The 23514-nt window shown below is 37.0% G+C and overlaps 1 protein-coding gene across 3 annotated transcripts in view; it reads right to left on the reverse strand.

Moving 5' to 3' along the window:
• Positions 1 to 7822: 7822 nt before the first annotated feature.
• The window catches only part of LOC118006670 (zinc finger protein 300-like), a 34934-nt gene continuing 19242 nt past the window's right edge, over positions 7823 to 23514 (reverse strand). For 2 of the 3 annotated variants that reach the window (XM_034999403.1, XM_034999404.1), the window contains exon 6: positions 7823 to 10100. In XM_034999403.1, coding sequence (XP_034855294.1) covers positions 8557 to 10100 — 1544 coding nt within the window. In that variant the 3' untranslated portion in view covers positions 7823 to 8556. The remainder of the gene's footprint in view (positions 10101 to 23514) is intronic. The other variant, XR_004678154.1, reaches the window with a different exon arrangement.

Genomic DNA, 23514 nt, shown 5'->3' on the forward strand with positions numbered 1-23514 from the left:
TGGAACCACACATATTAGCAACCCAGCAGCCCATAATCGAGTCACTTGAAACCGGGGAAGAATCCTTGGAGACTATCATTTTCAGATATCCTGCCAAATGCCCACTTACCTAGGTTGTTTCATTTTTTTATTTTCTTGTATTGAGACCATTGTTCCATATTAATGCAGCTGCTGAGAGGTTTGTTTTAATGACTGAGAAAACTTGGTTTACAAGTCTAGGATATAAAGAAAGTGCTCAAGGCCAGATCTTCCTCAGATATTTAACCAATAAGGCTTAATTTTACATAAACACTTTCATGTCAATAAAAACTTTGAGCTCTCACAGAGGACAAGTATTCAACATTTTTGATGAGCCACAGTTTTGAGTTTTTCAATATTTTTTTTTTTTACTTTATATGTTTGGTTTTGTATTTTTTCCTTTCTAACTCTCCATGTGCCAGACTCTTCCATGTTTTCAGCTTTTTCATTTATAGAAAATGACACATGCTCTTCTGAGATCATTGTTATGTATTAATTAGGCTAATGTTGTGTTGTCTCTCACCTAAATTTCTTGGTGGAATATTTGCTTTCACTATGCAATATGCATTTATTTCCTGTGTAAAGCTTTAAAGTCAATTGAGATTAGACTCCTTTAAGCCCTATTTTCTGCCTTCATTGGTCAGTTTGTTTTTTATTATTGTAGTATAAGATATTAGATGCTGTAATCTTCACATTTTAGTAGGTCCTGAGTGATGCTGTATATATAGACAAGTGTCTTGTTTTGATCTTTAGACTACCACATGTCATGCTTGACTATTTTCTTATTTCACATATCTGTTAATGCAAAGTAGGCTACTCCATAATTGTGTAAAAAACAAAATATGCTAACATGAATAAAGGCTTTAAAAGGCATACAACAGGTGGAGCCCTATCCTTACAATATTTTTCTACTTTATTTTTTTAAAAGATTTTATTTATTTATTTGAGAGTGAGAGAGAGAGAGAGAGAGAGCATGAGTGGGGTAGGAAGGGCCAAGGAAGAGGGAGAAGCAGACTCCCCTGCTGAGCAGGGAGCCTGATGCAGGGCTCCATCCCAGGACCCTGAGCTGAAGGCAGACACTTAACTGACTGAGCCACCCAGGTGCCCTCATTTTTCTACTTTAAAGTGCTTTTACTTTTCTTTTCATTTTTTATTTCTTAGTGTTCAACCCCGATTAAGGTTGCATAAGGTAACTCTTTACACATCACATACCTAAATTTATCTGACTACTGTGTAAAACCCTGTGCTAGCCAAAGTAATGCTATGACAGCATTTGCAGACTTAACCTGTTATTGTTAAATGCATGTCATTGCCATGTAGAGACATTAATTTTGATACTGCCAACATCTTCCGACTACTTTATACATTTCAGTGGCCTTTTCTTTTTAAAAAAAGAGCAAAACCTGGGTTACTTGTATGGTTCAGTTGGTTAAGTGTCCCTCTCGATTTCGGCTCAGGTCATGATCTCAGGGTTGTGGGATGGAGCCCCGCACTGGGCTACATGCTCAGCAAGGAGACTGCTTGAGATGCTTTCTCTCTCCCTCTGCCCCTCCCCCACTTGCACTCTAAATAAATAAATAAATAAATGAATGAATAAATAAATAAAAATTTTTTAAGAGGAAAACCAAGTTCATAATGAAGATAGTTTTTTATTTGGAAAAATAGCTTTTCTATTCTCATTAAGCCATGGGAAAAAAATATCTAACAAATAACTGTCTCCTTAACCACTAAACAGTTTAGCCATTTGAATAAACCATACACTGTAAAGTTTATAGTGGCCAACTGTATTACTGATTGTACATATTAAATGTGTGTGTGTTCCTTCATTTTATTTTAAAGATTTTATTTATTCATTTAGAGAGAGAGCGAGCGTGAGTGGGGGAAGGGGGAGAGGGAGAGAAAGAATCCCAAGCAGACTCCATGCTGAGCATGGAGCCCAATGCGGGGCTTGATCCCATGACCCTGAGATCACAGCCTAAGCCAAAATCAAGAGTTGGATGCTTAGCTTACTGAGCCACCCAAGCACCCTTCATTTTATTTTTTTAAGAATTTTTTTATTGAAGTATAGTAGATATACGTTACATTAGTTTCAGGGGTACAACATAGTGATTTGACAATTCTATATATTATACTGTGCTCACCACAGTAAGTGTAGTTAACCATATGTCACCATGTTATTACAATATTACTGACTATATCCCTTATGCTGTACTTTTCATCCTTGTGACTTACTTTATAACTGGAAATTTGTACCTCTTAATCTCCTTCATCTATTTCACCCTTCCTCCTAACCCCCTCACTCTGGCAACCACCAGTTTGTTCTCTGTATTTATGATTCTGCTTCTATTTTGCTTAATCTGTTTTTTAGATTCCACATATAGGTGAAATCATATGGTATTTGTCATTCTCTGACTTATTTCACTTAGCATAATATTCTCTAGGTCCATCCATACTGTAACAAATGGCAAGATCTCACGTTTTTATGGCTGAATAATATTCCATTCCATATATAAATATATTTGTAACATCTTTATCCATTCATTTATCAATAGACACTTAGGTTGCTTCCATAGCTTGATTATTATAAATAATGCTGCAATAAAGATAAGGGTGCATGTATCTTTTTGAGTTAGTGTTTTTCTTTGAGTACCCCGTAATAGAATTATGACATCACATGGTATTGCTAATTTTTTGAGGAACCTCCATACGGTTTTCCACAGTGATTGTATCAATTTACATTCTCACCAACAGTGCCTGAGGGTTCCCTTTTCTCCACATCCTCATCAACACTTATAATTTATCTTTTATTTACTGTCTTTTTAACACTAGCCATTCTGACTGGTGTGAGGTGATCTCTCATTGTGGTTTTGATTTGCATTTCCCTGATGATTAGTGATGGTGAACATCTTTTCATGTGTCTGTTGGCCATCTGGATGTCTTATTTGGAAAAATGTCTATTCAGGTCCTCTGCCCATTTTAATCATGTATTATTATTTTTGGTGTTAAGTTGTAGAAGTTCTTTATATATTTTGGATATTAACCCCTTATCAGATATATTGTTTGCAAGTATCCTCTTCTATGTAGTGTGTTTCCTTTTTGCTTTGCTGATGGGTTTCCTTTCCTGTGCAAATGTTTTATTTTGCTGTAGTCCTCATAGTTTATTTTTATTATTTCCTTTGCCTGAGGAGATAGATCTAGGAAAATGTTGCTAAGGCTGATGTCCAAGAGACTATTGCCTATGTTTTCTTTGAGAAGTTTTATGGTTTAAGGTCTCATATTTAAGTCTTTAACCCACTTAGAGTGTATTTTTGTGTATAGTTTAAGAGAGGGGTCCTGTTTCATTCTTCTGCATATTGTTGCCCAGGTTTCCCAACACCATTTATTGAAGACTGTCTTTTCCCCATTGTATATTCCTGGCTCCTTTATCAAAGGTTAATTGACCATATAAGCCTGAGTTTGTTTCTGTGTGCCCCTTTAACAGGTCATTGTGTTCTATTGCCCATTTTAGATTATTTTGAAACCGGAGTATTATTAAGTCAGTAGTTTAAGTGCCCCCTTTCTCAGTTAGTTTTAAGAAGACATATGGTATTCTATTAAACCAGCTCAGAGTCTTGGTTTTTAAAGATACAAAGATAGTTGTGGGGAGTTTACTTTTTATTATACTTAAACTGTATGAATAGTTCATCTGAATATAGAGTATTTCCGGGTCTTATGTGGATGTAACATATACAAATAATTGAATAATTAAATGCATGTTTCTAGTATTTCAGCATTTTCTATTTAGATTATGTATTCTTTGTATACCTAAAACTGAACAGCTACCATGCTATATTGATTCTACTGATAGTACTGAGCAGACCCAGTTTCTGCATGAAAATAGTTGCAAAAACTATTTTGGAAATAAAATGTATTTTGACACATACAAATAAAACTAAAACAAATAAAATAACTCCCATCAAATAAAATCAGGACCTGATGCCTCACTAATGAACTCTACCAAATATTTAAAGGAAAATAAACACACTCTTCTGCAAAATCTTCTAAAAAAACTGAAGAGGAAGGTATACTTCCAAACTAATTCTCGGAGCGTTTTTCTGCTATCAGAGCCAGACTAAGATACCACAGAGAAAAAAACTACAGACCAATATTCCTGATGAGTATGAATATAAAAATTTTCAATAAAATAACAGCAAACAGAATTCAACACACATTAAAAGGATTATGCACCATGAACAAGTGGGATTTATTCCTGGAATGCAAGGATGGTTCAACATATGAAAATCAATGTAATATGGTACATGAATAGAATGAATGAAAACCACAGGATCACCTCAACTGGTTCAGAAAAAGCACTTGACAAAATTCAACACACTTTCATGATTAAATAAAACATTCAAAAAGTACAAATCGAAAGAAAATAAGGGCCATACATAAAAAGCCCAGAGTTAACATACTCAACGGTAAAATAATGAAACTTTATCTCTAAGATCAGAAACAAGACAAGAATGCCTGCTTTTGCCACTTATATTCAACATAGCACTGAAAGTCATAGCCAAAGCCATTAGGCAAGAAAAAGACACAAAAGTCATCCAAAACAGAAAAGAAAAATTAGCTGTTCTCAGATGATATCTTATATACAGAAACTCTAAAGATTCTACAAAACAAAAGATCTGATAAATGAATTCAGTAAGGCCGCAGGATACAAAATCAACACACTAAAATCTGCTTCGTTCCTATACACTAACATGGAAGAATCTAATACAGAAATTAATAATTCCAATTATTAATAAAATACACAGGAATAAACTTAACAAAGGAGACAAGACTTGTACACTGGAAAATTACAAACACAGCTGAAAGAAACAAAACACACAAATTGAAAGAAACCGCATATTCAGATTGGAAAACTTAATACATTTAAGATGTAAACATCACCCAATGTGATCTACAGACACAACAAAATTTTTATCAAAATCCCACCCAATGGCATTTTTTTAATTTTTTGCAGAAATAGAAAAATCCATCCTAAAATTCATATGTAATCTCAAGGGACTCTGAATAAACATACCAAGTATGTTTTCTGACCACAATGGTATGAAACTAGAAAATAACAAAGAAAACTGGAAACTCACAAATATGTGGAAATTTAACACATACCTGAACCAAGATATTTTACAAATATCTTGAAGCAAATGAAAATGGAAACACAATTTACTAAAACCTATTGGATGTAGCAAAAGCAGTTCTAAGCAGGCAGTTTATAGTGATAAATACCTACATTAAGAAGCAAAGATCTCAAACAACCAACTTTACACCTCAAAGACATAGAAAAAGAAGAAAAGATTAAGCCAAAAATTAGCAGAAGAAAGGAAATAATGGAGTCAGAGCAGAAACAAATGAAATAGAGAGCAGAGAAACAATAGAAAAGATCAACAAAACTAAAAGCTGGTTTTCTGAAAAGCAAAATTAACACACCATTAGTCACACTAAGAAAAAAGGAGAGAAGACTCAAGTACAATTAGAAATGAAAGAGGAGACAACTGATAACACAGAAATACTACAGAGCATAATGTCACTTAGAACAATTATGCCAACAAATTGCATAACCAAGAAGTAAATTCCTAGAAACATACAACATATGAGACTGAACCATTCATAGAAAATCTTAACAGACCAATAATGAGTAAGAGACTGAATCAGTAATCAAAAACATCTCAACAAAGAAAAGCCCAGGATCAGATAGTTTCACTGGTGAATTCCACCAAATATTTAAAGAATTAACAACAATCCTACTTAAACTCGTCAAAAAAACTGAAGAAGGGAACACTCCCAAACTCATTTTACAAGGCCAGCATTACTCTGACACGAAAGCCAGATAAGGGCACTACAAGAAAAGCCCAACATTTTTGATGAATATAAATGCAAAATTCTCAACAAAATATAAGCACACAGAATTCAACAGCACATTTAAAGGGTCATACACCATGATCATGTGATTTATACCTGGGATGCAAGGATGTTTTAACATATACAAATTGATAGAGGTAATCACCACATTAACAGAATAAAGGATAAAAAAATCATCTCAACATTTTGCAGAAAAATTATTTGTCAAAAATTCAACATCCTTTCATGATAAAAATTCTCAATAAATGAGTCACAGAAAGAATGTTCTTCCACATAATGAAGGCAACATATGGCATGCTCAGAGCTAACATCATAATCAGTGGTGAAGAAAGCTTTTCCTCTAATATCAGGAACAATGCAAGGATGTCCATTCTTGCCACTTCTATTCAACATAGTACTGGAAATACACGTTTTCTAGACATGATGTATTTTTCATGCCACTGTAACTGATACCTTTAAATTTTCATTTTATATCTATTGCATAAACTTTATTTTTAAAAACTTTATATACAGAAACATTGCTACTTTCTATTTCTAATAATTAACCTATACATTTTCATCTTCTATGCATATAATTTTATCAATAAATAATGTTTTATTGCTTTCTAATCAATTACACCAATTTTTTCTTGCCTGATTTTCCTGATTAGGTCTTTCAATGCAATGTTGAATAAAACTGGTGAGAATGGGCATTATCTTTTTTCCAGACTTTAGAGGGATAATTTTCTATACACCAATAAGTATTAAATTTTGCTATATTTTATGGTAATATATAGTACATATTATGTCATGATCAGATCAGTGAGGTTTCCTGGAAGGTAAAAAGGCAAAATGGAAGGCCCATGAGAAGATAAGAACTCTTGAGTCTTTATTTTCCTTACATATTTCTGTAAGTGTTATTATATTATCATTTCCTTCTCACATTTCTGTATGTTCCTGAGATCCTGATTTTCCCATGCTTCCATAAGGGCCAGGTAGGCGTTGGTGGTATAGTGGTTAGCATAGCTGCCTTCCATAAGGGCCAGGTAGGGCCAATTTCCATCAAGACCTCTCAAAGCAGATCACTCCATGGTACATGCCTGAAGGTTTTATTTCCCGGATCCAAATGGCCAATTATAGCCAGTATCAATAACTGTTTACAATGACACAAAGAATTTTCTCACACACATTTGCATATCTTTATGAGGTACGCTATGTCCTCTGCAGAGGTTCCCATACAGAGTCTTACTTCTCAGAGTAAACACTGGGGCCCTGCAGAGAAATGGTCAGCTAAGCAGGACATATGAAGGAATCAAGTAGGAACTTTCTGGCAGAAACCATATTTAGCCACACAGGTCACTATATCCCTGCTACATATGACTTCTCCCCATCAAGATGCTTTCCTAAAGATTCTTACAGAGAAGAGTTGGGCCCACAACGAAGAATACAGAAACATTTTAGAGATAGCAGGTGGGATTCATACCTGCCCATGTAGGCTATCCCAGGCATGTCTTCCACATTCCCTATGGATTTTCCTCTGAGGGCCACTCAATTCTCAGGAAAAAGAACTGGTGCTTTTGGGAAAGGGTAAAACAGGATCTGTGATGGTATCATACACGGTCTTTATGTGCAAGCACCACAACGTACATGTATTTGCAAAATAAAAAGTGAGGTCTCCATAACGTATGAATTAGGCCACCAGACACAAGGCAGTGTTAATGGAAAAAAGATAGAAAAGGAATTCAGGAGAATCAGAAACACAGTGTCTGGAATGCAAATCAAGTTTAAAGGTGTACATCTGGGTATTAGCAACCTCCTTCAAAAGAACAGAAAGGGAAGATAAAGGGGATAAATATGAGCTAAAAACATGTCTCTGCCAGAATTTTATATATAGATCAGGGAACAGATACTTGTGGATGAAAAAAGGCTACACAATCGGTGAGTTACACAAGTTACACAATCGGTGAGTACTGGAATAAGCATTAAAACCCATGGCCATCTATGTCTTTTCATCACACCAAGTTCCTAAAGGGGAGGAGTAAAAGAAAGAAAATAGCAAGAAGTGTCAATTCCAAGATCCTGGGTCCATCCACTGACACAGATCAACTTATATTCTTGAAATAAAACAAAGATACCCCATTTATTGGACCTCATCAACCCATCTTTCCATCTATCTACAAGAATAATTTTACAGATACCCTTAGGAGTAACAATCAAATCCTTCCCCCAGGCACCGTTTCTAGGTCATGGCATCTTTTGACTCAAGCTTTCTTCATGTCCTCTACAGGGAATTACTGCACAGCTATAATTATGCTAAGTTAACAATAACAATATTATCACATGTCCAATTCTTTCTATGTAACATAACCATAAATACATAACTTCAAAATAAACTATATATATGTAACTTGATATATTAATTATTCAGTTCACAATCTCAAAAGTTTTACATGCCATAGTGAAAATGCCCATTATTTATGTAACTGAGATGTCTGTATTATCTGATAAAAAAATTACATCCATTAGGAAGTTTATTTCACTTGTAAAATTTTATCAGTAAAGATGCCCCCAAACTCATTGAAATTCATGGGTTTTGTGTTACTTATTAAGGCTTGAGCAGATACTGAAGACTTTTCTGTGCTTAGTCCATTCTTATGATTTTACCACTGCATGAATTCTCTGGTGTACAGTGAGTTGTGACTTTTGAATGAATGCTTTCCCACATACAGTACATTGGTAGGGTTTCTCCCCAGTATGAATTCTCCGATGTACAACAAGGTCTGACTTCTGGGAAAAGGCCTTTCCACATTCAGCACATATGTAAGGTTTCTCTCCTGTATGAATGCGCTGATGCCCTGGGAGGTGGGACTTCTGAGAGAAGGCTTTCCCACATTCACTGCATACATAAGGTTTTTCTCCTGTGTGAATTCTCTGATGTCCAATGAGATGTGACTGCTGACAGAAGGCTTTTCCGCATTCACTGCATTTATAGGGTTTCTCTCCAGTATGCGTTCTCTGATGTATGATGAGCTGTGACTTCCGGGAGAAGGTCTTCCCACATTCAGTACATTCATAAGGTTTCTCCCCAGTATGAATTATCTGATGTATAATGAGTTCTGACTTCCTGCTGAAGGCTTCTTCGCACTGAGCACATTTGTATGGTTTCTCCCCAGTGTGAATTCTTTTATGGATAATGAGGTGGGACTTCTCACAGAAGGCTTTCCCACATACAGTACATTCATATGGCTTCTCTCCAGTATGAGCTCTATGATGTATAATCAGCTGTGACTTCTGGGAGAAGGCCTTCCCACACTGATTACATTCATAAGGTTTCTCTCCAGTGTGAATTCTCTGATGTATAATGAGGGGTGATTTCTGGGAGAAGGCTTTCCCACAGTCATTACATTCATACGGTTTTTCCCCAGAATGTACTCTCTGATGTATAATGAGGGACGATTTCTGAGAGAAAGCTTTTCCACATTCAGAACATTCATAAGGTTTTTCCCCAGTGTGAGTTCTCTGATGTACAATGAGATGTGACTTCTCACTGAAGGCTTTCCCACATGCACCACAATCATATGGTTTCTCTCCAGTATGAATTCTTTGATGTATTATGAGTTGTGACTTTTTTAGAAAAGATTTTCCACATTCAATGCACAAACAGGTCTTCTCTCCACTTTCAACATTCACATATTGAATAAGAGATTGTTTATTGCTGATAATCTTTCCACACTGACTATCTTCACAGTGTTTCACTCCATTATGAATTTCTTCATGCTTAGAATAGGAAGAAATAAGTGTATTCCCACATCTAAAATGCTCACCAGTGTTTCTTTTTGCATAACCCCTGTAACAACTGAATAAGTTTATATTCGGTTCCAAGCTCTTTTCAAATGAGTCACGTGTATACCGTCCTTGTCCTGAAGCATCTAGGTCTGTGTAGTCATGAAACATTTTTCCTAATGCCTTATATGAATAGCCTGATTCTTCAACAACTGTTTTGTTTTTGATGGCCATGACTTGCCTGAGAAGTCTGTCTTCATTTTCCTGATCTCTCTCCAGCTGGTCATCATCCTGCCATACCTTAAAAATGGAGTACAATGAATGATCTCTTGTTACACCTTCCAATATCTCCTTATGGAAGGAAACACCTTCAAGTATGTCCAATTGAGGATTTTCAAGTCTAGTCTCCCTCTCTGAAAGAATAAAAAAAAATCAAACAGATAAAAAGATTTAGTAGAGGACAAAAGAGGTTAAAAACAAATGGATGATACATGATGGTCCAGGAGACAGAGAATTGGGAGGGCAACGGGCCATTTGAAACGTGTAAATTTATCACATGAGTACCTAAAGATGGACTTTACTTCCAACAGTGGTGGCATGAGGTAGTTGAAGAATTCTCCTCCCCAAAAAACAAGTACAAAAATAAAATGATTAAAAAGCAAAAACTAATTTAGGGCACTGAAAAACTACCAATGGGAGGTAATAAGCTGAAAAATGCTTACTCACCCAAAACTTCTACTTCATTAGGTAAGAATGGGGAGCTTGTGGCATTCTTTCCTAAGGTTTTCCCATCTCCCACCCCTAGTTATGGGCATTAAAACACTAATCCACAGGATACAACTTAATGCTGTTAGTAAAGCAGCTAAAAACTTAATGGGAATTTGGAAGCAAAAGAGTCATAGAAAGGTTGAGATGATAAACTCTCCCTATACTCCCACCTCACCACTAAAATATTTGTGCAAAGATATCCTAGAGAGCCTAGCAGTGATTGAAAGTTTGGAGAGTCTTGCAAATTTGCTATACTTTTAAAGTGTTCTGACACATACACGACTCAGGCAGCAAAGAGTGAAAGCCACACTGGCTTCTGATGTCTACTACAACCTCTGTCCAAATCACTAGCTCACCTCTACTTTATCCAGGTGAAGGGGAGTCTCTTAGAGAGCCAGACTTAAACAAACAAACAAAAACCAGAGACATCAGCAATGACACTCTATGGGAGAGATAGATGTCACAGTATAAGCCCAAGCAAATTAAATGCCTCTAAGACAGAAAAGAAACGCTTGGAAGATCAGAAGAATCCAGACTACAACATATCATCTATAATGTAGAATTTTCAACCAAAAATTACTAGACATATAAAGAAACAGAAAACTGTGACCTAAACTAAGGAATAAAATCAGTTAATAGAAAGTAGCTCTACGTGGGTACAAATGCTGTATTTTGTAAACAAAGATTCCCAAAGAAGCTATTATAAACATATTAACTCAAAGGAAAAGACTGCTAGGCAATGAGTGCATAAATATGTAATTTTAAAAGAGAAAAAAGTATATAAAGGAACTAGTTTGACTATATGGAGACAGAAAGAGGAAATCTTGAGTATTAGAACTTTTTTGTATCATGATTGTGGTAGTAGTTAACTTACTCTATGCTTAACATTAATTTTGTGTAAGTAAGGGGCGCCTGGGTGGCTCAGTTGGTTAAGCGACTGCCTTCGGCTCAGGTCATGATCCTGGAGTCCCGGGATCGATTCCTGCATCGGGCTCCCTGCTCAGCAGGGAGTCTGCTTCTCCCTCTGACCCTCCTCCCTCTCATGCTGTCTCTCATTCTCTCTCTCGCAAATAAATAAAATCTTAAAAAAAAAAACAACATTAATTTTGTGTAAGTTAAAACATAAATGAACCAAATGGAAAGTCTAAGGCTAAAATTAAAATTTCACCAGATGGGCTTATTAGATTTGAGAAAGCAGAAAGCAAGATCAGAATCAGTAAATTTGAGATATCACTAAAAATTAACTAACCCAAAGAACAAAAAGAAAAAAGGATTATAAAAAAATAAACAAAAATTCAGAGATCTGTGGTGTAATAATAGGCATTCCATCCAGTACATGTGTAACTGGAGTGGTAGAAACAGGGGAGAGAAAAAGGCAAAAAAAAGAGAAAAGAAAAAAGAAAAGAAAAATGTCTTTAAAATCACCCTATTTGGTGAGAAATGTTAATTTACATATCCAAGAAACTCCATAAAGTACAGGCAGGATACCTGGATAACTAGCCACATCAAAATCAAACTGCTGAGAAATGGAGAGAAAAAACTTAAAAGCAGTAAGAAAAAAAAATGACACATCATGCATAGGAGAAGCATAGTACTGCCAGCTGAGTTTCAACACAAAAACGCTGAGGCCAGGAAACACTGGAATGACATATTCAAAATACTAAAAGAAAGCAACCTGTCAACCAAGAATTCTATATCCAGTGAAACTCCTTTAAACATGGCAAAATAAAAGCATTTGCGGATAAACAAAAATATTTGCTAGCAGAACTGATTTACAAAATATACAAAAGAAAATCTCTCTGTCTGACAAAATAGTACCAGAAGATAACTTAAATCCAAAGGACACTAACAATTTTTTTAAGTGTGTAGGTAAATATAAGGAATTTAAATATGTCTGCCTTTTCTCTTTTTCTTTTCTGTAAAAAGCTTTTTAAAGCACAAATAAAGAAGAAAAGATGACGGAGGAGTAGGGGACCCTATTTCAACTGGTCCGGAATTGAGCTGGATATCTACCAGACCACAGCCTGAGATGTAAGAAGATCTGGATCTCTACAAATAGAATATTGCAGGAGGTTGGTTTTGAGGGACCAAGTGGGGAGCCATGATTCCACGGGCAGATATTGGAAGATAAATGGCAGTGGGAGGGAGCCTGTCCGTGGGGATCCTACACCACCGGTGAGCAACAGCCTCGCGCACTGGGGACGGGGCACAGACTTGCAGACTGGTAGTGGCGGGGAAAGGACTTTAGGGCAGCCCCCAGGGCGGAAACCTGGAGCGGCAGGGTCACATGCGTGCGAACTGGGAGCAGCTGGCAGTTTTAGAAGCACAAAGGGCAGAGACGTGCCCCAACCTGGAGGCAGGACTGGGAGCACAGAGGAGGGGCGCACAACCCAGGACGCTGCAGTTTATAGCAGCACGGACAGAAACGGAGACAGTGTGGCCTGGAGAGCTCACTGAAGAACAGACTGCGATCTCTCTGCTCTGAGGCAGAGGGCTGGAAATGGTCTCTTCTGCTCTGACTCTCAGAAGAGACGCAGAAAGCTGCCAGGGAAAGCCACCAGAGAACAAAAGCCCCCCAAAAATGATTCCCACTGAGCCCAACCCTGGCCACAGAGGGGCAGGGCAACTCTGCCCTAACAGGGTTGCCTGACTAACAGCATGGCAGGACCCTCCCCCAGAAGACAGGCTGGGAAAACAAGAGGCCAGCAACCCTAAGGTACCTATAAAACAGGTGCATCTTGCTTAGGTTGTGGTCAATAATTTGGACTCTATACATTCCCTCAACCACCCATCAACAGAATGACAAGGAGGAGGAACCCCCAAAATAGAAAATATGTAGAAGTCATAGAAAATATGACTTATGCCACAGATTTACAAATGGATGCAGATATAACCAAGATGTCTGAGATGGAATTCAGGCTAGCAATTGTGAAGACAATAGCTACAACGGAGAATTCAATTAATGACAACATAGAGTCTCTAAGGGCAGAAATGAAAGCTGAATTGGCAGAACTTAAAAATGCTATCAATGAGATCCAATCCAATCTAGATAATCTAACAGCTAGGGTAAGTGAGGCAGAAGAATGAATAAGCGACCTGGAAGACAATTTAACAGATAATAAGGGAAAAGAGGAGGCCAGGGAAAAACAACTCAGAATCCCTGAAAATAGAATCAGAGAAATAAGTGACACCATGCATGAAGTGTTCCAATGTCAGAATAATTGGAATTCCGGAGGGAGTGGAGAGAGAGAGAGGACTAGAAGATGTATTTGAGCAAATCGTAGCTGAGAACTTCCCTAATCTGGGGAATGAAAGAAACATTCGCGTCCTAGAGGCAGAGAGGACCCGTCCCAAGATCAGGAAAACAGGCCAACACCCTGGCATGTAATAGTAAAACTCGCAAATCTTAGAACCAAGGAAACCATCTTAAGGGCAGTTAGGGGGAAGAGATTCCTTACATACAGAGGGAGGAACATCATATAATGTCAGACCTATCCACAGAGACCTGGCAAGCCAGAAAGGCCTGGCAAGACATATTCAGGGTACTAAACGAGAAGAACATGCAGCCAAGAATACTTTATCTGGCAAGGCTGTCATTTAGAATGGATGGAGAGATGCAGAGCTTCCAAGACTGGCAGAAACTGAAAGAATATGTGACCACTAAGCCGGCCCTGCAAGAAATATTAAGCGGGGTTCTATAAAAGGAGAAGGACCCCAAGAGTGATCTACAACAGAAATTTACAGGGACAATCTATAAAAACAATGTCTTCACAGGCAACATGATGACAATTCATTCATATCTTTCAATAATCACTCTCAACGTGAACGGCCTAAATGCTCCCATAAAACGGCACAGGGTTGCAGACTGGATAAAAAGACAGGACCCATCCATATGCTGTCTACAAGAGACTCATTTTGAACCTAAAGATACATCCAGACTGAAAGTGAAGGGATGGAGATCCATCTTCCATGCCAGCGGACCTCAAAAGAAAGCTGGGGTAGCAATCCTTATATCAGACAAATTAGATTTTAAACTAAAGTCTGTAGTTAGAGACACAGAAGGACACTATATCATTCTTAAAGGGTCTATCCAACAAGAAGATCTAACAATTGTAAATATCTATGCCCCCAACATGGGAGCAGCCATCTACATAAGCCAACTGTTAACCAAAATAAAGAGTCATATTGATAACAATATGTTAATTGTAGGAGACCTCAATACTCCACTCTCAGCAATGGACAGATCATCTAAGCAGAAAATCAACAAGGAAACAAGAGCTTTGAATGATACACTGGACCAGATGGACCTCATAGATCTATACAGAACATTCCACCCTAAAACAACAGAATACTCATTCTTCTCGAGCACACATGGAACTTTCTCCAGAATAGACCACATACTGGGTCACAAATCAGGTCTCAACCGATTCCAAAAGATTGAGATTATTTCCCGCATATTCTCAGACCACAATGTTTTAAAACTGGAACTCAATCATAAGAAAAAATTTGGCAGAAATTCAAACACTTGGAAGCTAAAGACCACCCTGCTCAAGAATGTTTGGGTCAACCAGGAAATCAAAGAAGAACTTAAACAATTCATGGAAATCAATGAGAACAAAAACACATTGGTCCAAAACCTATGGGATACTGCAAAGGCGGTCCTAAGGGGGAAATACAGAGCCATCCAAGCCTCACTCAAAAAAAATAGAAAAATCCCAAATTCACCAACTAACTCTACACCTTAAAGAACTAGAGAAAAAGCAACAAACGATGCCTAAGCCATGCATTAGAAGAGAAATAATTAAGATTAGACCAGAGATCAATGAATTAGAAACCAGAAACACAGTAGATCAGATCAACGAAACTAGAAGTTGGTTCTCTGAAAGAATTAATAAGATCGATAAACCACTGACCAGCTATCCAAAAGAAAAGAGAAAGGACCCAAATTAATTAAATTATGAATGAAAAGGGAGAGATCACGACTAACACCAAGGAAATAGAAACAATTATTAGAAATTATTGGGGCGCCTGGGTGGCTCAGTTGGTTAAGCAAATGCCTTCGGCTCAGGTCATGATCCTGGAGTCCCTGGATCGAGTCCCGCGTCCGGCTCCCTGCTCGGCAGGGAGTCTGCTTCTCCCTCTGACCCTCCCGACCCTCCCCCCTCTCATGTGCTCTCTCTCAAATAAATAAATAAAAAATCTTTGGAAAAAAAAAAAAGAAATTATTATCAACAACTATATGCCAAAAAACTGAGCAATCTGGATGAAATGGATGCCTTCCTGGAAACCTATAAGCTGCCAAGACTGAAACAGGAAGAAATTGACAACCTGAATAGGCCAATAACCAGTAACAAGACTGAAGCAGTGATCAAAAACCTCCCAAAAAACAAGAGTCCAGGGCCTGATGAATTCCCTGGGGAATTCTACCAAACATTCAAAGAAGAAGTAATACCTATGCTCCTGAAGCTGTTTCAAAAAACAGAAACAGAAGGAAAACTTCCAAACTCATTCTATGAGGCCAGCATTACCCTAATCTCCAAATCAGGCAAAGACCCCATCAAAAAGGAGAATTTCAGACCGATATCCCTGATGAATATGGATTCCAAAATCCTCAACAAAATCCTAGCTAATAGGATCCAACAATACATTAAAAGGATCATCCACCACGACCAAGTGGGATTTATCCCCGGGATGCAATGGTGGTTCAACATTCGCAAATCAATCAATGTGATAGAACACGTTAATAAAAGGAGGGAGAAGAACCATATGGTCCTCTCAATTGATGCAGAAAAGCATTTGACAAAATACAACATCCTTTCCTGATTAAAACTCTTCAGAGCATAGGGATAGAGGGAACATTCCTCAAGTTCATAAAATCCATCTATGAAAAACCCACAGCGAATATCATCCTCAATGGGGAAAAGCTGAGAGCCTCTCCCTTAAGATCAGGAACACGTCAAGGATGCCCACTCTTACCACTATTGTTCAACATAGTACTAGAAGTCCTAGCAACAGCAATCAGACAACAAAAAGAAATAAAAGGTATTCAAATTGGCAAAGAAGAAGTTAAACTCTTTCTTTTCGCAGATGACATGAAACTTTATGTGGAAAACCCAAAAGACTCCACCCCAAATTACTAGAACTCATCCAGCAATTCAGTAATGTGGCAGGATACAAAATCAATGCACAGAAATCAGTTGCTTTCTTATACACTAACAACGCAACTGTAGAAAGAGAAATTAGAGGAACGATTCCATTTACAATAGTACCAAAAACCATAAGATACCTTGGAATAAACCTAACCAAAGAGGTGAAGGATCTATACTCTAGGAACTACAGAACACTCATGAAAGAAATTGAAGAAGACAGAAAAAGATGGAAAAATATTCCATCCTCATGGATCAAAAGAATAAACATTGTTAAAATGTCTATGCTACCCAGAGCAATCTATACCTTCAATGCCATCCCGATCAAAATTCCAATGACATTTTTCAAAGTGCTGGAACAAACAATCCTAAAATTTGTATGGAATCAGAAAAGACCCCGAATCGCCAAGGAAATGTTGAAAAAGAAAAACAAAGCTTGGAGGCATCACGTTGCCCGATTTTAAGCTATATTACAAAGCGGTGATCACCAAGACAGCATGGTACTGGCACAAAAACAGACATATAGACCAATGGAACAGAATAGAGAACCCAGATATGGACCCTCAACTCTGTGGTCAAATAACCTTTGACAAAGCAGGAAAAAACATGCAATGGAAAAAAGACAGTCTCTTCAATAAATGGTGCTGGGAAAATTGAACAGCCACATGCAGAAGAATGAAACTCGGCCATTCTCTAACACCATTCACAAAGATAAACTCAAAGTGGATGAAAGACCTCAATGTGAAACAGGAATCCATCAAAATCCTAGAGGAGAACATAGGCAGTAATCTCTTTGACATCAGCCACAGCAAATTCTTTCAAGATACATCTCCAAAGGCTAGTAAAACAAAGACAGAAATGAACTTTTGGGACTTCATCAAGATAAAAAGCTTCTGCACAGCAAAGGAAACAGTCAACAAAACAAAGAGGCAACCCACAGAATGGGAGAAGATATTTGCAAATGACACTACAGATAAAGGGCTGGTATCCAAGATCTATAAAGAACTTCTCAAACTGAACACCCCAAAAAACAAATAATCAAGTCAAAAAATGGGCAGAAGACATGAAAAGACACTTCTCTGAAGAAGACATTCAAATGGCTAACAGAAACATGAAAAAATGTTCATCATCATTGGCCATCAGGGAAATTCAAATCAAAACCACATTAAGATACCACCTTACACCAGTTAGAATGGCAAAAATGGACAGGGAAAGAAACAACAAATGTTGGAGAGGTTGTGGAGAAAGGGGAACCCTCTTGCACTGCTGGTGGGAATGCAAGTTGGTGCATGCACTTTGGAAAACAGTGTGGAAGTGCCTCAAAAATTTAAAAATAGAGCTACCCTATGACCCAGCAATTGCACTCCTGGATATTTACCCCAAAGACACAGATGTAGTGAAAAGAAGGGCCATATGCACCCAATGTTCATAGCAGCAATGTCCGCAATAGCCAAACTGTGGAAAGAGCCGAGATGCCCTTCACCAGATGAATGGATAAAGAAGATGTGGTCCATATATCCAATGGAATATTACTCAGCCATCAGAAAGGATGAATACCCTACTTTTACACCAACATGGATGGGACTGGAGGAGATTATGCTAAGTAAAATAAGTCAAGCAGAGAAAGTCAATTATCATATGGTTTCACTTATTTGTGGAACATAAGGAATAGCATGGAGGACATTAGGAGAAGGAAGGGAAAAATGAAGGGGGGGGAATCGGAGGGAGAGATGAACCATGAGAGACTATGGACTCTGAGAAACACACAGGGTTTTGGGGGTGGGGTGGGGGGATGGGTTAGCCTGGTGATGGGTATTAAGGAGGGCACGTACTGCATGGAGCACTGGGTGTTATACGAAAACAATGGATTGTGGAACACCATATCAAAAACTAATGATGTACTGTATGGTGACTAACATAACATAATAAAATTAAAAAAACAATAAAGCAAAAATAACACATTGTCAAATTTATCACAAACGTAAGTGTAACACACATGATTAAAAGAACAAAGCAGCACAGGATAGTCAGGGAGAGTAGAAAATGGAACTATGCTAGCACAAAATTTCTATGTTTTGCCAGAAAAATAAAGCAGTATTAATGTGCATTAGGTTATAAGAAGCTAAATATCATACTGTAATCCCCACAGCAATATCACACACATAGAGAGACAGAACTAAGAAGAAAAATTCAACAAGGAAATTAAGATGGTATGCTAAAAAAAGTTCTTTCAACATAAAAGACAGGAAAAGAAAAAGGACCTAAAGAGAGATTAAGCAAATAGAAAACAAATAGCAAAATGGCAAAAATAAATCAAAACAAATCAATAATTACATTAACTGGGAATGGAATAATACTCCAATCAGAAACTGTCAGACTAGATAAAACAGTAAGAATCAACTATACATTGTCTATAAGAAATTCACTTTAAATTCAAAGACAAATATGCTGAAAATAAAAGGATGGGGGAAAAATCATGCAAACTGTAAGCACAAGAGGGGTGAAGTAGCTATATTAATATTAGATAATATAGACTTCAAGATAACAAATACTATTAGAAACAGAGAAGTATATTTCAAAATTGTGAAAGGAGAATTGTAAGAAGATACAACAATTATAAATGTATCTGTGCCTAACCACAGATGCCCACAACACACAAACCAAAACTAACAAAAATGAAAGGAAAAACAAATTAGTAATTATGTCCAGAAATTTCAACATCCCTCTCACAAAGATTTCTAAAACAAGTAGACAAAAAAAAAAAAAAATCAGTAAGTATCAACGAACCTGACCTAACATCTATAGATACCCCACAACAACAGAACACACATTTCAAGAACACGTGAATCAAACATCAGAATAGACTACATATTGGGCTTCAAAACAAGCTGCAATAATTTTATGAGGACAGAAATTATACAGAATATATTCTACAACCATAATGAAATTAGAAATAAATAACAATAAGATCTTGAAAATTCCCGCAAATATTTGGAAAACAACATATGTGTAAATAACCTGTATGTTAAAAAGTCCAATAATAGAAAATAAGTTGAATTGAATGAAAATGAAAACAATATGTCAAAATTTGAAACAAAGTCAAAGCAGTACTTAAGAGGACAAATTATATATAGGTAGTCCTCATTTTGAGTAATTTTGATATGCATGAATTTCAGTTAGCACAGTTTAGTACATAACACCAGTCTGGCAACAACACAGTTAACATTTTAATTACCACAGTATACTATTTGTGACTAATAGCATAAAGTACAAATTTCACTGCCAGCACTTAAAGTCCACAAATCACTATGCAAATAACAGATACACATCATGATCTGTACCCAATCATTTCCCTTACTTCAAAGTCTGTCACTGAGTTTTAACTGCACATCTGTTATCCAATATATATACAGAGTGCAAAGTGTATAGGTGTGTTTCCTCCTTGTCTCCCATTGATAAACCCACATGGCATTTTACAAAAATGGACAGCCGGAAGAGGGAAGTGGCCTGCAAAGATGAAAATGCAGCAAAGAAACAACACTAACAACATTGGATGTGGTTTGAAGATAGCTTTGGCATTGCCACTATGCATGACACTTTAGGTAGATAGCCAGAAGAACTCAGTGAAGGCAAAACTTACTGACAAAAATTCTTGGGTCATGATGAAAAGAATAAATATATTACAGAGAAAACGACCCTGACGAAAAATCCTCACAGTATCTTGGACATATTTCACAACACTGAAAACACAAAGGGTAAAATGTTGGTAGCTGATTCAACCTTAGAAAAGAGTTTAATAAGGGCGCCTGGGTGGCTCAGTCGTTAAGCATCTGCCTTTGGCTCAGGTCATGGTCCCAGGGTCCTGGGATCGAGCCCCATATCAGGCTCCCTGCTTGGCAGGAAGCCTGCTTCTCCCTCTCTCACTCCCCCTGCTTGTGTTCCTGCTCTCGCTATCTCTCTCTCTGTCAAATAAATAAATAAAATCTTTAAAAAAAAAAAAAGAGTTTGATAATTCAGTAAGACATAGAAAACAGGCTCACTTCCTATCGTAAGTTATACAATGATAAGAAGGTAGACACTGCTCAAACTATATAGGATTGTTGAAAAAAAACCCCACATTTTCAATGCTGTCAATGTTTTTACTTGCAAGGTAGTAAATATTCATTTTGCTATATTTTCATTTTTCTATAGAGCTATAACCAACAGTGAGATGGTTTTTTAATGTTTTCACAAAAAAGTTTAAAGGTCACAAAACAACTGTAATTTTTTTCCATTGATTATGAAGATTACTTTGCAAAGTTCTGACTTCTTTGGTAATTTTTATGGTCCCTTACTACCATACAAGATGAGAATCACCTGTATGTAAATGCTCATGTTAGAAAACAAAACAGGTCTAGGGGCGCCTGAGTGGCTCAGTTGGTTAAGCGACTGCCTTCGGCTCAGGTCATGATCCTGGAGTCCCAGGATCGAGTCCCGCATCGGGCTCCCTGCTTGGCAGGGAGTCTGCTTCTCTCTCTGACCCTCCTCCCTCTTGTGCTCTCTGTCTCTCATTCTCTCTCTCTCAAATAAATAAATAAAATCTTTAAAAAAAAAATTAAAAAAAAAAAACAGGTCTCAAATTAATAATCTGAGCTTCCACCTTAAGAAGCTAGAAAAAGAACAAATTAAACCCCAAATAAGTGGAAGATAGGAAAAGTAAAGATCAGAGTGGAAGTCAATGAAATAGAAAATGAACAAACAATAGAGAAAAATCAATGAAATAAGAAACTGATTATTTGAAAAAAACTAATAAAATTAATATGTTTTAGGTAACAATGAGAAAAAAGAGAGCTGGCATAAAGTAGCAATATCAGCATGAAGGACAGAATACCTCTAGACTAGACCCTACAGACATAAAAGAACAATAGAGGATTATCATGAAACATTTTACCCAAATGAATTTGACAACTTGAATGACATAAAAAAAATTGCTTTAAAGACACAATTACCAGAACTGACTCAAGACAAAAGATAACTTGAATAGATTCACATCAAGGAAAGAAACTTATAGGGGTGCCTGGGTGGCTCAGTTGTTAAGCATCTGCCTTCAGCTCAGGTCATGATCCCAGGGTCCTGGGACTGAGCCCCGCATTGGGCTCCCTGCTCTGCAGGAAGCCTGTTTCTCCGTCTCCCACCCCCTGCTTGTGTTCCCTCTCTCGCTGTGTCTCTGTCAAATAAATAAATAAAATCTTTAAAAAAAAGGAAGAAACTTATAAATAAAAATCTTCCCACAAAAAAAGTCCAGACCTGGACTGGTAAATTCTTATCACTGTAATAAACCGCAACCATGAGTATAACAGCTTCTCTAAGTTTGTGAGCTCTTCTAGAAAATCAGCAAACCAGGGGCGCCTGGGTGGCTCAGTCGGTTAAGCATCTGCCTTCGGCTCAGGTCATGAACCCAGGGTCCTGGGATCGAGCCCTGCATCGGGCTCCCTGCTCCGCAGAAAGCCTGCTTCTCCCTCTCTCACTCCCCCTGCTTGTGTTCCTTCTCTCACTGTGTCATTCTCTGTCAAATAAATAAATAACATCTTTAAAAAAAAAAAAGAAAGAAAATCATCAAACCTAAGGGTGATCTTCCAGACCCATCCAATACAAGTAGCAAACCAAATCCAGCAATATATAAAAAGAATTATACACCATCACCAAGCGGAACTTGTCCCGGAATGTAAGGTTGGTTTACTATCCAATAACAAATTAACTGAAATTCCATAATATAGCATATAAACAGACCATCTCAGTAAATGCAGAAAATGCATTTGTCAAATTCCAGCACATTTTCATGATAAAAACACCAACAAAATTGAAATAGAAAAGAAATTCCTCAACCTGACAAAGGGCATGACAACTTACAGCTAACATACTTAACACTGAAAGACTGGACTTTTCCCCATAAGATCAGGAATAAGACAAGGATGTCCACTCACCATTCTATTCAATATTGTACTGGAGGTTCTAGCCAGGGTACTTAGGCAGGAAAAAGAAAAGAAAAAAAAAAAGCATCCAATTGAATTTCTCAATTTATAGAGGACAAAACCATTTATACAGAAAATCCTAAAAAATCAACTGAAGAATGATTAGAACTAATAAATGAGTTTATTAGTAAGTCTGCAGAATACCAGACTAATATACAAAAATCAATCATATTTCCATACACTTGCAATGGACAATCCAAAAATGAAATTAATGAAACAACTGCATATACAATAGCATCAGATAGAATAAAATACTAAGAAATAAATTTAACAATTATAAAACTTACACTCTGAAAACTATTTCGAAAAAAATTAATCTAAATGAAAGGGAAAAATTACATGTTCATTGGAAGATTTAATATTATTAAGACAGCAATACTCCTCAAATTGATTGGCAAATTCAACAAATCCCTGTCAGAATCTAAGGATATTTATTTGTAGAGATAGATACGCTTATTCCAAAATTCATTCCTGAAGAGCCAATGTTTCCAATCTTGGAAAAGAAAAACAATGTTGGAAGAATGACATTTCCTAATTTCAAAACTTACTACAAGCAACAATAGTCCAGAGATTGGCATAGAGACAAATATACAGATAGACAGAATAGTACAGTTAGAAATAAACCCTTTCATGTAAGACTAACTGATTTTTGGCAAGGGCATCAAGACCATTTGATGGGAAAAGAATAATCACTTCAATAAATGGTGGTGCAACAAATTCATTCTATGACGCCAGCATTACCCTGATTCTAAAACCAGATAAAGACACCACACAAAAAAAGAGAACTATAGGCCAGCATCTCTGATGAACACAGACGTGAAAATCCTCAGCAAAATATTAGCAAACTGAATCCAACAATACATTAAAACAATCACTCACCATGATCAAGCGGGATTCATTCC

The sequence above is a fragment of the Mirounga leonina genome, unplaced genomic scaffold (assembly GCF_011800145.1).
Source record: "Mirounga leonina isolate KUSES-001 unplaced genomic scaffold, KU_Mleo_1.0 Mir_98, whole genome shotgun sequence".
Taxonomy (NCBI): Eukaryota; Metazoa; Chordata; class Mammalia; order Carnivora; family Phocidae; genus Mirounga; species Mirounga leonina.